General features: G+C 36.5%; 1 protein-coding gene across 1 annotated transcript in view; it reads left to right on the top strand.

Annotated features, from left to right (window-relative positions):
- LOC149818935 (putative E3 ubiquitin-protein ligase RHB1A) overlaps window positions 1-13,351 on the top strand; it is a 44,661-nt gene that overhangs the window by 14,093 nt on the left and 17,217 nt on the right. The window contains exons 2-4 of the mRNA XM_089985825.1: window positions 2,856-2,980; window positions 4,976-5,363; window positions 11,240-11,349. Coding sequence (XP_089841951.1) covers window positions 2,915-2,980; window positions 4,976-5,363; window positions 11,240-11,349 — 564 coding nt within the window. The 5' untranslated portion in view covers window positions 2,856-2,914. The remainder of the gene's footprint in view (window positions 1-2,855; window positions 2,981-4,975; window positions 5,364-11,239; window positions 11,350-13,351) is intronic.

The raw sequence follows: 13,351 nt of genomic DNA, 5'->3' as shown, positions 1-13,351 counted from the left end.
GATCATGAATAATTACATAAATAACGCTGAAGTAATGAATCTTAATAATTTTCTTCATCATCATCAAATGCATCATTAGAAGGAATTCTGGGCTCAGCTAAATCCATGTTTATCATGTTGAAATCAGAGGAAGCAGGGAGGGGGGCTCGGCCCCTCCCCTGCCGACCCAACAAGAGAGCGAGAGAGAGCAAGAGGGAGCAGGGGGGGCTTAACCCCTCCCCTGCCAAGCCAACAAGAGAGCGAGAGGGTACCTACGACGAGGGAGAGGAGGAGGTGGCGTCGGGCTCCCCTGCGAGACGTCGGGAGGAGAGGAGGCGAGCGAAAGAGCGGAGCTACGCGGGAGAGGAGAGGATTAGGGCAATTTTTTTCCCTAATCTTCTTTCGCAGCCCCTTTTGATCAAGCAACAAATTTTTTTTTTGCGTTCAAAAATTGGATGAAAACGACCTTGGGTGCGTTGATCGCACCCAGGGTCGTGTTGACCGCATCAGATGCCGCACCCGCACGTGCACCCGTGTCACATCGACGCGGGTGCGACACCTGCTTTGTCGAGTCCCTGTGACTTAGGAGCTCAACATGTCTGGAAGTACGGGAGAACATTCATCGACACATGTTTAGCTTTCGATGTGTTTGGAAGCCCTCGACCCAACGAATATTTCACATAAAGCAAACAAGGGATTCCATTAATCATTGGAACAACTCATTCATTGGAACAACTCAATGAAATTAGTCAATCCTTTTAGGAGTTCTTAATGATCATAGATAGAACCTATCCAATTTTCACAGTGAAATGGTTGACTGTTCACGGACTAGCTGTACCTACCGTTTCTTTTTTTGGGGTCAATATTAGCAATGCAGTTCATCCAACGATAAAATAAATAAATCTAATCCGAATTATAGAGCTACGGCACGATCAAATCCGAACAAACAAAATGTTGAATTGAATCGTACCAGTCTCTACTGGGGGTTATTACTCATTTTTTTACTTGCTGTTTTATTTTCCAATTATTTCTTCAATTGAGAGAAAGAAAGGAAATTCTCTTATCTCATTCGGAAGGATATCATACCCATAACTATCCATGACTGTTCATTCTCTCTCTCTCAAAAAGTTACCAAGTCAACTTGGTGAATCAGTTGATGTGGCCATTCACCTGGTCAAAAAATTGATTGACCAGATTTTCCACAAGAGATGGCCAAGTCACAAGTTTGCTCAGCCGAGTTTTCATATGACTCAGCTATGACTCAGTTGGTTCAACTTATGACTCAACTGAGTCATATGTATATGTACATTATTTATGTATTTGTTTATATATGATATGAGTTTACAATGTATATATTTTGCATAGTATATATGTATGCATACTTATGTAATTGTATATCATATATTTATATGTAATTACCTATATATTTAGTTGATTTAATACATTTAAAAGTTAACATGACCCGGCCTCACCCGGTCATGAGCAGGCACTGCCGAGTTGAGTCCCGAGCAGAGTTGTCTGTCAAGGAAGCAGGAGCTGAAAGCGATTCAGGAAACATAAGCGGGAAGCGGGAACTAAGAAGCAGGAAGTGAGGCACTTCTAAAATTTTAGGAAGCGAGAAATGTGGAACGACTTAGAAGCGAACCAGGAATCGTCTCGGAAGTGAGAAGGGAAGCGAATCGAAAGCGAAGAGTAAACGAAGAGGGCAGCAACCTAGGATTTGAGTGAGAAGCGAATAGGATTCAAGTTTTGCCGATATTGGGCAAAAAAATTTGTTAAAGGCTCCAAGCCTCCCCCAAAAAGAAAATTCATTTCTTGATATTGGGAAGTGAACAAGAATTTGAGTGGGAAGTGAGCGGTAAACGAGTGGGAAGCGATTGGGGAAGTGAAATGGGAAGCACACTTCCCCATAATGTGAAGCACGCTTCCCATTTAAAAGGGTTGCTTCCCCATGCGTTTTGGAAGCGACGCGTTTCACGCTTTCGAAATGTGTTTCGGGGAAGCACGCTTCCTTGAGTGCTATAGCGTTTCTGGTAATTCTGGTCCCGAGTCATTGGGTTTTAAAACATTTCTTTCTCTCCATATATATAGATATTCTTTTTGAAAAAGTGCATGTTATGTGAGCCTTACCCATATTGTAAGTTTGTGACACATACATGTACTCACTGTCCCCAATCATAAATACGCAAAACTGGAATAGTTATGAAACATCAGGGGAATAGAGGGAAAGGAAAAAGTACCCCTGTTTCTGTCAAGTGGATTGGGTTTACCTAAATTCCTTCTGTATCAAAAATATTTGTCTGACCCTTCAATATGTTTTAGAGAGGGTCAAGAATAACAACAGTTTTCAAAAAATATATAATTGTAAATAAAATAAAATCAGATGTGTGGTGCTTAAAAGGAAAAAAAAAACTTGGATTCGAGGCTTAAAACTTCATTATTATTTGGTGATGGCATCTCAGGCTGGCATGCTTCCTAGCATATTTCTGTTTGAGGCATTCTGTCACAAGACTTTGATCTTATTCTGCTTGTGGTGCAGATTTTTGTGTGTGCTTGTGTGCGTATGTGTGCATGCATGTCTGCGTGTGTATGTATATGTGTGTGTGTCCAGTTAGTGTTCCCTTTGTGTTGACTGTTCACTATGAGTGTATCTCAGAACTTTGACTGTCACATGGCCAATATAACAATTTTTTTTTTCACTTGGCATGGTCTAGCTTTTCAATTTTATTATCTAAATGCTCTATTTTCCTAGGGGTGGTGCATCTATCTAGAAATTTTAATTATTCATGGCATGTTTTGAGAACATGCACCATTTAATTGCGTTGATTGTCTTTGATTGGGTAGTCCTATTTCCTTCCTTCCTTTTCATGGAATAGGTCCAGGAACGGTTTGGTCAGACAAGCAATTAGAGGACTTGAAATCGAATCCATAGATAATGGGTGGTTGCTGTAGCTCTTCTAGAAGAGCTGAATTGAACAGAGGGCCTCGTGGATACCAGCATGTGTGTAGTTTCTGCTCTCTTTTCTCTGATAATGCAATGCCTGATACTTAGTTTGTATCTGTGATATTCTATGCCTCCCAATCTTTCGTACCTCAGTTTGCACATCGGTTTCATATCCTCAGTGTAAATCCTACTGTGTTTCTTTATGCAGGTTATGAGCTTCTTTTTCTTTTTCTTTTCCTTTCCAGGAATGTCTAGACTGCAGCTCCTCTTATAGGTTGAAGATGTTGGTAGATACCTGTCTCCCTGACAGTATATTTGCTATGGTTGTTGTGTCTCGATGAAATTGAAACCTGACTTATCCTGTTATTATTTGTTTAAATTTTCATGCGTTGTAACACTTTTCCCATATTTTTCTGTTTTGAAAAAACTACATTTTTATTTAAAAAAGTTTCTGCTTTCGTTTATTTTCCTGTTATTTAAGATTCTCAAGTGTTTTTCTTTTGGCACTAAGAACACAAGGGAAATCTCTAGTTTCAAGCATTGGATTTTCGAGCTGTTGGGCTCTAAGTTGGTTGTCCATATGGTGTTGGTTAAAGTTATTAAAATATTGTCATATATGTCATTCTTTTTCCAAATTTTGCTTTTCCCTTGTTGGCACACAAGTGCAGTGAGGAATGGATGTAGGTCAGGGTTCCTTTGTTTCTTGTTGGACATTGTAGGCTGTATTTTCACAAAATTTTGAAACCATAGTAAATGGTAATGGCATGCTAAATGAATGCTAGCCTATACCCATTTTTTGCACATAGCATGTTCTTCTATTTGTTTTTTCATTTGTTGTACAGAATGATGGCAATGTATGATCCTACTTTTGAAAGTGCCAAAATGAGTCTCAAACAAGAAACAAAGGCTGGTATGCTCCTTGATATACTTTTAAGTGGACATGTCAGCGGAGATGGCATTATCTTATTCCGAGTATGTCCCTCTTTGTTATAATTGTTGAGTTACTTTAGAATTCCATGGCTATCAGTTGCAATGATTAGTGTCCCATTCAATTATTCCCACGTTCGTATTTAGAAAATCAAAGCAACTCACCTGATAATGATAGAAAATTGTTTTTTTCCAATCAAATTCATTCCTCCAAAATATTCCATTTCATTTTGATGAACCCGTTCTTACCATAACATTAACATCATTGTGGATATTACAATGCGGAGCAACAGTCCCTATTTTATTTGTTTCCCTCTTTACTGTTCAAAGGGGGAGTCGTTCTGCTATTATGTAGATACAATATCTACTTTATACTGTAGGTGACCCAATCTAGTGGTTGTATAAAGAGAGACTACACATAAGAAAAGAAGAGCGCCCGGTGATCCACATATACTTACCTTAGACTCCTGGGATTATATTTATTTATGCTTTATCGCCTCACTATCAGGGTTCAAGGCTTCAAGCATGAAAAATCCATGGGGTCTACTACCCCTTTTCCAGATACTAATAACTTACCATAGAACTCCTAGGATCATCTAGTAAGAATCTTCCAATTCACAATTATTTCTTTTTCTTCGGAATTGAATTCTAAAAAAATTACACATGGTAATTCTGAAAGACTGGACACATGCAATGTGAAAAAACCCAAAGAAATTGACTTTGCTAGAGTTTTATATTTTCAGCATGAAATGGGTTTTTAAGAATCTATGAATGTGTTATTCTGTTTACGTTGGTTCATATTTGATAAAAGTTAAAACACTAGTGACCACTGGTATGTGCCCCATAAAGTTTAACCATCATCCATGTGCTAGACCTTCTCATCATGTTATATTTGAATGCAGGAAAGAGGTTGATTTTAATTATTGATTCATTTTTCTTTTAAAGTACTAGCAAATCTCAACTAACTGGATTTTCTGTCTATCTTACATGGGACAGAAGTTTGCGATTTGTTTTTTTTTTTATTGTTGTATTTATGGAATGGCCATTTCAAAAAGGAAATTATGTCATTATATGGGATTCATTCTTCACTTGAGTTTCATTTGAAATTTGAACATCTTTATGCAGTGCCCACGTGCTTCTGTGGAGCAGGATCCACTTTCTCGACACCACAGAGTCTCTGCAGGATCTTCTGATGTGTTGGTTAATACAAATTTGGGAACGTCAAACCGTGAGATATTTCCAACAGCTCCACCACTAAATGCAGGATTCAGACACACATCACATGATGTTGTAGATTCATCTGATAAGATAGTTCCAGTGCAGACATCTGAGGTTCAACCAATCGGTGATATTGTTAGTGGAACACATGAAGATATGAAGGGATCAATCCTCAAGGACCTGGATGATTCTTTGTCTGGATCGCCAAAAGTTTGTGAAGAAAAGAATTCCAAGTTAAATGAACCTGTTCCTTTGGCTAAGGATGAGGAGGATGTCTGTCCTACTTGTCTTGAAGGTACTACAGTATCTAATTTTCATCTTATATTACTGGTCAAACGTGTCCCACTAAATCTTTTAGTATGTGCAACTCCTCCGAGGTGGACAAATTCTACCTAGTCTGTTATTAGCTTTGGCTATTTCACCTTTATCTTGATATAATTGTTAAAATATATATATATATATATATACTTATATATATACATTCGTATATATATAAGTATATATATACATATATGTATATATATATACATATTGCTTTTAGTAAAATACCCGACAGGGGTATTATTGTAAAACTGCAAATGTACCTTTTTATTTTTTGTTTTTTTATTTTTCTTTTTTTGCCTTTTGTTTGAACCACAAGGGGCCCCACTCTTGTAGTCGTTGGGGCCCCAACGGTCAGATTTATGACCGTTGGGGGCTCCCAACGACTACAAGGGAGCCCCCTTGTGGTCCCTTCTTGTGCTCTCCTCCTCTATAAATAGAGGAGGTGTTCCTCTCTTATATGTATGGGTTTTATACCCCTCTCTTCCTTTCTTCAATAATATCCAACTTATGACTTTAAGTCATTTCCATATTTGAGAGTTTTTGTGTGTGCACATTTGGTGTTTGTGTTCTTGGCTCTAGTGATCACTCTTAAAGAGTGACACTTGCTCTATTGGTGCTTCCGCCTCCTTTCATTACATGGTATCAGAGCTCGGTTGGTGATTGGGCTTTTTTCTTTTGTCATCTTGGAAAGCGTGCCTCTCAAAGTTTTGAAGAAAGGAAGAGTATTTGGTGCCGATGGAACGTGACTCTAAAGTGGAGCTCTTTTTCAAGCTAAATGGGTCCAACTATCTCATGTGGGCCTCCGCTATGGAAAATCATCTAAGAGGTAAGAAACTTTGGGGTTTTGTTATGGGGACTACTCCCGAACCCTCTCTTGTTCTTACCAAAATTGAAAATGAAGTTGAAAAGGCTTTAGATGGCGATGAGCGCATCAAAGCCATTAATGAACATCAATCCAAAATCGAGGATTGGGAAAGTAACCATGCCAAAATTTTGGCATGGTTTATGAACAATGTAGATCTTAAAAATTGTGCCAATATTGCCAAGTTTAGAAGAGCCAATGAGGCTTGGTTTTTCCTTAAGGGTATGTATACCCAAAAGGATCTTGCTCGACAATTCTTTTGTCAAGAAAAAATTCGTTCCACCAAACAAATAGATATGAGTGTCCGAGATTATTTTAGCTCTCTTACCCCTCTTTGGGATGAGCTTGCCCTTCTTGAGCCCAAATGGGTTGCTCCACAAGACATTGAACTAAGAAGGGAACAAATTGAAAAGGAGCACTTTTTTCAATTTCTTCATGGGCTTCGCCTGGAATTTGAACAAGTGAGGGCATCTCTTCTTCATAGAAGCAAAGCCCTACCTATTGAAGATGCTCTTGCCGAGGTATGTCAAGAAGAAACTCGACTTGGTTTGAGCATTAGGAATGATGATGTTTTGACCGTTAATAGGCCCGGATCAAATGTTAAAGCATATAGACCTCCCCACTTTAACAAAAATATCAATGGGCCTAGAAAGGGGATCATATGCCACTATTGTAATGAACCGGGGCACATTAGACCGGTTTGTCCAAAGCTTAAAGGAAAGGTTGCCGCGGTTGGAGAAAATTCTCTAAAGAAGGAAGAAAGTACCAAAGAAGGAGATATCAAAGAAACTCTTAATCATATCTCTGAAGTTCTCCAACACCTTCTCAAGTCTTCTCCTTCAACATCCGGAGCCGCCATCGCCTACTCTTCATCACCTCCAGGTATGTGGATACTAGACTCTGGTGCTTCTTTCCATATGACATCTCATAAAACCTCTCTTTCCAATGTTTTTTCCGAACCCATGTCCTCCTATGTTTCAACGGCCGATGGAACGTCATTAAAAATAGAAAGTATTGGAACACTTGACTTCAAAAATTCTCAAAACTTTTTTGTTCCTAAAGTAAGAGTTGTTCCAAAAATTAATTTAAATCTTTTTTCCGTTTCCCAAATCACCGACCATGGATGCCAAGTCTCTTTCTCACCTAAAGATTGCATCGTGCAAGATCTCCAGTCAGGGAAGCTGATTGGGCAAAGCCATAGAAGGGGTGATTTCTATTTTATGGATTTTTTGACGCTTCCATCTAAGTCATCTTGCAATCTTGTTAAAGACAAAAGTATTGGAATTTGGCATGAGAGACTTGGTCATCCAAATTTTGTAAAAATGTCTCTTCTCCCTTTTTTGAACAATACTTGTAAAGACAATCACATGACTTGTAAAGATTGCATTTTTGGGAAATCTAAAGCTACTCCGTTTCCTCAAAGAAGTTATTTTGCCACTCGGCCTTTTGAACTTATTCATTCCGATGTATGGGGACCTTCCCCAATTTTATCTAAAGGAGGTTTTTCGTATTATGTGGTCTTTATTGATGACTTCACTAGATTTACGTGGATGTACTTCTTAAGCCGCAAATCTGAAGTTTTTTCGTTCTTTAAAGAATTTCATGCAATGGTTAAAAATCAATTTTTGGGAAATCTATCTATTCTTAGGTCCGATTCGGGAGGTGAATATATGTCTAATGATTTTCAAAATTACTTAAAAGAAAATGGAATTTGTCATCAACGTTCTTGTCCCAACACTCCGCAACAAAATGATCTTGCGGAAAGAAAGCATAGGCACATAATAGAAACTACAAGAACATTATTGATTTCAAAAAATATCCCAAAATCCTTTTGGGCCGAAGCGGTTCTAACTTCAACATATCTCATCAATAGAATACCTTCATCCTCTTTGAAAAATCTTTCTCCATTTGAAAAACTTTACAATATGTCTCCCGATTATAAAAGATTAAGAATTTTTGGATGTAAATGCTTTGTTTTAACTCGCAAAAATGCTAAACTTTCTCCTAGGGCTATTGAATGTATTTTTTTGGGATATGGCGAAAAACAAAAAGGATATAGATGTTTTGACATACTTAATAATAAACTTTATATCTCAAAAGATGTCACATTCCTCGAAGAAGAAAATGGTTTTTCGCATCAACCAAAAGAAAATATCGACTATTCCTTTTTATTTGACTTGTTACCTCAAGACAACATCATAGATGATCATATTGATCTTAATGAACCTCTTAATGAAGATCTTGTTGAACATCCAAATAATGATCAAAACTTAGAAGAAAATGCTTCAAGACAAATACAAGTCTACTCTAGAAGGAATGAAAGAAATCCTCCATGTGCCCTTGAAAGATTTTCTCAAAATGAGTCAATAGAAGAAACCTCTCAAAGAAGATCAAATCGCATTCCTAAGATTCCAAATAGATTTGTTTCTTATGACTCTTTTTTCCCTAATTATCGAGCATGTCTTCTTGCTATTCACTTCTTTCATGAACCATCTCATTACAATGATGCTAAACAATATGATCATTGGAATGAAGCTATGGAGCTTGAACTTAATGCCCTTAAAAATGCACAAACTTGGGAAATTATTGATCCTCCCAATGACAAGAAACCCATTGGATGTAGATGGGTATTTAAAGTAAAAACTAAGAGTGATGGTTCATTAGAAAGATATAAGGCTAGGTTGGTAGCCAAAGGTTATGCCCAAGAGTATGGGGTAGACTATGATGAAACTTTTGCCCCAGTTGCTCGAATGACTAGTGTTCGAGCCCTTATTGCTATAGCTTCTTTTAAAAAATGGCCCATCTTTTAACTTGATGTTAAAAATGCTTTCTTGAATGGTAATTTAAATGAAGAAGTTTATATGGAACCACCTCCAGGTATGAATTTAAATGGAAAAGTTTTAAAATTAAAAAAGGCTTTATATGGACTTAAGCAAGCTCCTAAAGCTTGGTATGACAGGTTTAGTAATGTATTAATCAATTTAGTTTTTTCTTCTTGCTATACTGACACTGCTCTTTTTGTTAAAAGGACAAGTGACTCTATTGTCATGCTTCTGCTGTATGTTGATGATATGATCATCACTGGGAATGACAAAAAGGGAGTAAATGATGTTAAGTCTATGCTAAAAGATACCTTTGATATGTCTGACCTTGGTTATTTGCGCTATTTTTTAGGAATTGAAGTGGCTTATTCCGAACGTGGATACATCTTATCTCAAATGAAGTTAGCTGCTGAAATTTGTACCAAATCAGGAATATCTGATGAAAAGAAAGTTGAGACTCCCGAAGTTATCAATGCAAAACTAAGACTTGAAGATGGTGTTCTCCTTGAAGATCCAACTCCCTACCGTCAATTAATTGGATCCCTCACCTATCTATCCATCACCCGTCCTGACATAGCTCATGCGGTTCATGCAGTGAGCCAGTTCCAGCACGCACTTACCACGGTTCATATGGCGGCCGTAATGAGAATTGTGCGATATATCAAAAATACCATCTCCAATGGACTCTTTTTATCCTCTTCCTCATCTCTTGAATTGACTGCTTTTACTGATGCTGACTGGGGAGGAAATCCCAATGATCGTATCTCAATTACGGGTCTTTGTATTTTTTTAGGTGAATCTCTCATATCGTGGAGATGCAAGAAGCAGCAGAAGGTCTCCTTATCATCTACTGAAGCTGAGTATCGAGCTATGGCGATGACAACTATGGAAATCGTATGGCTCAGAAGTCTCCTTGCTGACATGGGCGTCCTCATTTCCACTCCTACCAAGCTCTGCTGTGATAACAAAAGTGCGATATACATTGCCAGCAATCACACCTTTCATGAGCGGACAAAGCATATCGAGATGGATTGCCATTATGTTCGAGACGAATATCTCAGAGGGACTATCTCACTGCCATATGTTACTTCAGAATATCAGCTAGCTGACTTCTTCACCAAAGCGCTTCCAACTCCACGATTTATGTTCCTCCTTAGCAAACTTTCGGTCTTCTCCCCGTAAAGTTTGAGGGGGCGTGTTAAAAAAAAAAATATATACTTATATATATACATTCATATATATATAAGTATATATATACATATATGTATATATATACATATTGCTTTTAGTAAAATACCCGACAGGGGTATTATTGTAAAACTGCAAATGTACCTTTTTAATTTTTGGTTTTTTCTTTTTCTTTTTCCTTTTTCCTTTTTTTCTTTTTCTTTTTTTGCCTTTTGTTTGAACCACAAGGGGCCCCACTCTTGTAGTCGTTGGGGCCCCAACGGTCAGATTTCTGACCGTTGGGGGCTCCCAACGACTACAAGGGAGCCCCCTTGTGGTCCCTTCTTGTGTTCTCCTCCTCTATAAATAGAGGAGGTGTTCCTCTCTTATATGTATGGGTTTTATACCCTTCTCTTCCTTTCTTCAATAATATCCAACTTATGACTTTAAGTCATTTCCATATTTAAGAGTTTTTGTGTGTGCACATTTGGTGTTTGTGTTCTTGGCTCTAGTGATCACTCTTAAAGAGTGACACTTGCTCTATTGGTGCTTCCGCCTCCTTTCATTACAATAATCACTTGGATATCCTTTTTCATTAAACTAACGTCTTTATCATTATTCTGTTTTTGAGGCACACAGTGACACACACACACACATTTATGCACGCACACAAATTCAAATATGGGATATTGGAATTCTGTTGATTCCTTTTCTGTGAATCAAACATCTTTTAAGGCAAAAATTTGAAATATGAGCATTGAAAATTTCTCACAATATATTCAGGGTAATTTTTCTGTAAGTTCTGAATATTGCAATTTTAAGATTTTTATCCATTCTTTCTTTTCTGTCTTTTTCTTTGTTTTCTTTTTGCAAATTCACTGATATTTGATAATGAAATTTTGCCGCCAAATTCTAAGTTCTTGTTCTTAACTATTCTATGGGAGTGTGTGTTGGGAAATTTGTATTATGTTTCTGATCCTGTATGTTATCATGCAGAATATGACAAGGAAAATCCCAAGATAATAACCAATTGTGGGCATCATTTTCATCTTTCATGCATTCTAGAATGGATGGAAAGGAGTGATAGTTGTGCAGTATGCAATCAGGTTTGCTCTTTTATATAATCCTTTTTCAGAATATATTTTTTTTTATTAATGGATGCTTAGTGTTGCCTTTGCCCACTTTTAACTTTTAACCCAATATAATGTTACCATCATATCATCCTGCCAGTTGTACAAAATTCAAGGATATTTTTGAGATTAACAGAAAAGGTGGAGGCGCTTTTAAGGAAAAAAACTTTATTTTGTTGCATGTGGCAGCAGTTAGCTGTCAGGACCTATGTAGTCAAAAGCCCGGACTAGTCCGCCTAGTCAGTCTAGGCTAAGTAAAATGCCTAGGTGGCTACCTTAAAAGGTACCAATTTTGCCGACTAGGCACCTAGTCGACGACTAAGCTGCCTCCACCTAGGCACAAGGGCAGTTTAGTTATTTATTATTTATTTATATATATATATATATATTGTTATTTGTTGATATATATATAATTATATTTGTTCTGTGAAATCATGAACACATGCTTAGTTATTATATTTATGTGTGTGCTACTTTGCTTTTAGGATCTTTTCTGTGAAACATTGAAAGCATGCATAATTAATTTTAATTGATTATGTTTTTATATATGTGTGTGTTACTTTGTTTCTGTTGATTTTTTCTATAAAAGTCTGAAAGCATGTTTAGCATTATGAATTATGTAATATGTATGTGTTATTGTGCTTGTGTGAAAGGTTGAAAGCATATTTTGTTTATTATACTGAATATGTTATGAATAATTGAATATATATATATATATATATATATATTTGTGTTTGTGTATAATTATATATATGTATATTCTGGTTATATATATATATTAATATATTTTATGAAAGCATGTGTAATTTTGTACTTGTGTAATGAAATTATCTTATTAATAAAAGAATTAGACATATTTTTATGTATATTTTGTGTACTTTTTTATATTTAATTGGGGTACCGACTAGTCCCACCTAGTGCTTGACTAGTCTTTTTAAGGGTTTACCTACTAGGCACCACCTAGCGCTTTTGACTACATAGGTTAGGACTTGTTTTTTCAAACCATCAGCTGGGCCAAGAAATCATTACTTCTAATGAATTCTTGTTTAAGGCTGATATTTGTTTTATGTAATCTTTAGTTTAATACGTGATATGTCTGTTGCATTTTCTTTTGATCGAGTTATTCTGGTCATAAGTGCTTTTCAGTATCTTTTCTTTCTGATTTTATTTATAATACATTTTGAAAAGCAATTAAACATTTTGGACCTTGAAGGCTTCTTTAATTGTCAGTTTCATTAAAAGTTTGACATACCAAAATATCTAGTTGCTTAGGTTAATATTGACTTATCGCATACTAAAATCTGTTCAGTTTCATACACAAACTGTAACTCGTTCACTGAATAACAAAGCTGAAGTAAATGGACAGACACTTTTCTAAGTGGCAAAGTTCTATGACAATAAAGAAAATGACATGGTCAAGAAATCCTTTTGAAATCACTCCACAACCTTGTTAAATTGTATATATCCATATATATATATATTGTAGATGTATATAATATATATGGGTGTATATTTATAGGTATACATACTAATGTATGTATATGTATTATGTACATATATCCATGTGTATATATATAGTTATTATTGTAACTATAGTTTCTTTTCTTTTTCTTTTTAGTTCTTTTTGAACTAGTCAGCTAAAAGCTGAGTAGTCAATAGAAACAATGGAGCTGGTCCAACGACAAATAGAGCCGTTGGACCAGCCCCAACGTCTCTATTGTGTTCTCAAGTTGTATATAAATAGGGGTGAACCCCCTCTCTCAATGTAATGCTTCTTGCATATTGTATCTCAATAAATTTTTATTTTTTTATATATTATTCTTTGTGTGTGCCCTTGGTGGCATTTGTGATTGTGCTCTTTGTAGCATTTGTGATTGTGCCCTTAGTGGAATTTGTGCTTATGTACTTTGGACTTGTTGGACACTTTGTTCGTGCTTGAAGGTGCCTTGCCTTTCTTTACATGGTATTAAAGCTTGGA

Source organism: Nuphar pumila, chromosome 13 (assembly GCF_984573655.1).
Source record: "Nuphar pumila chromosome 13, dmNupPumi1.hap1.1, whole genome shotgun sequence".
Classification (NCBI taxonomy): domain Eukaryota; kingdom Viridiplantae; phylum Streptophyta; class Magnoliopsida; order Nymphaeales; family Nymphaeaceae; genus Nuphar; species Nuphar pumila.
Note: the sequence above shows the minus strand (reverse complement) of the source record. Positions and strands in the feature narration are given on the sequence as shown.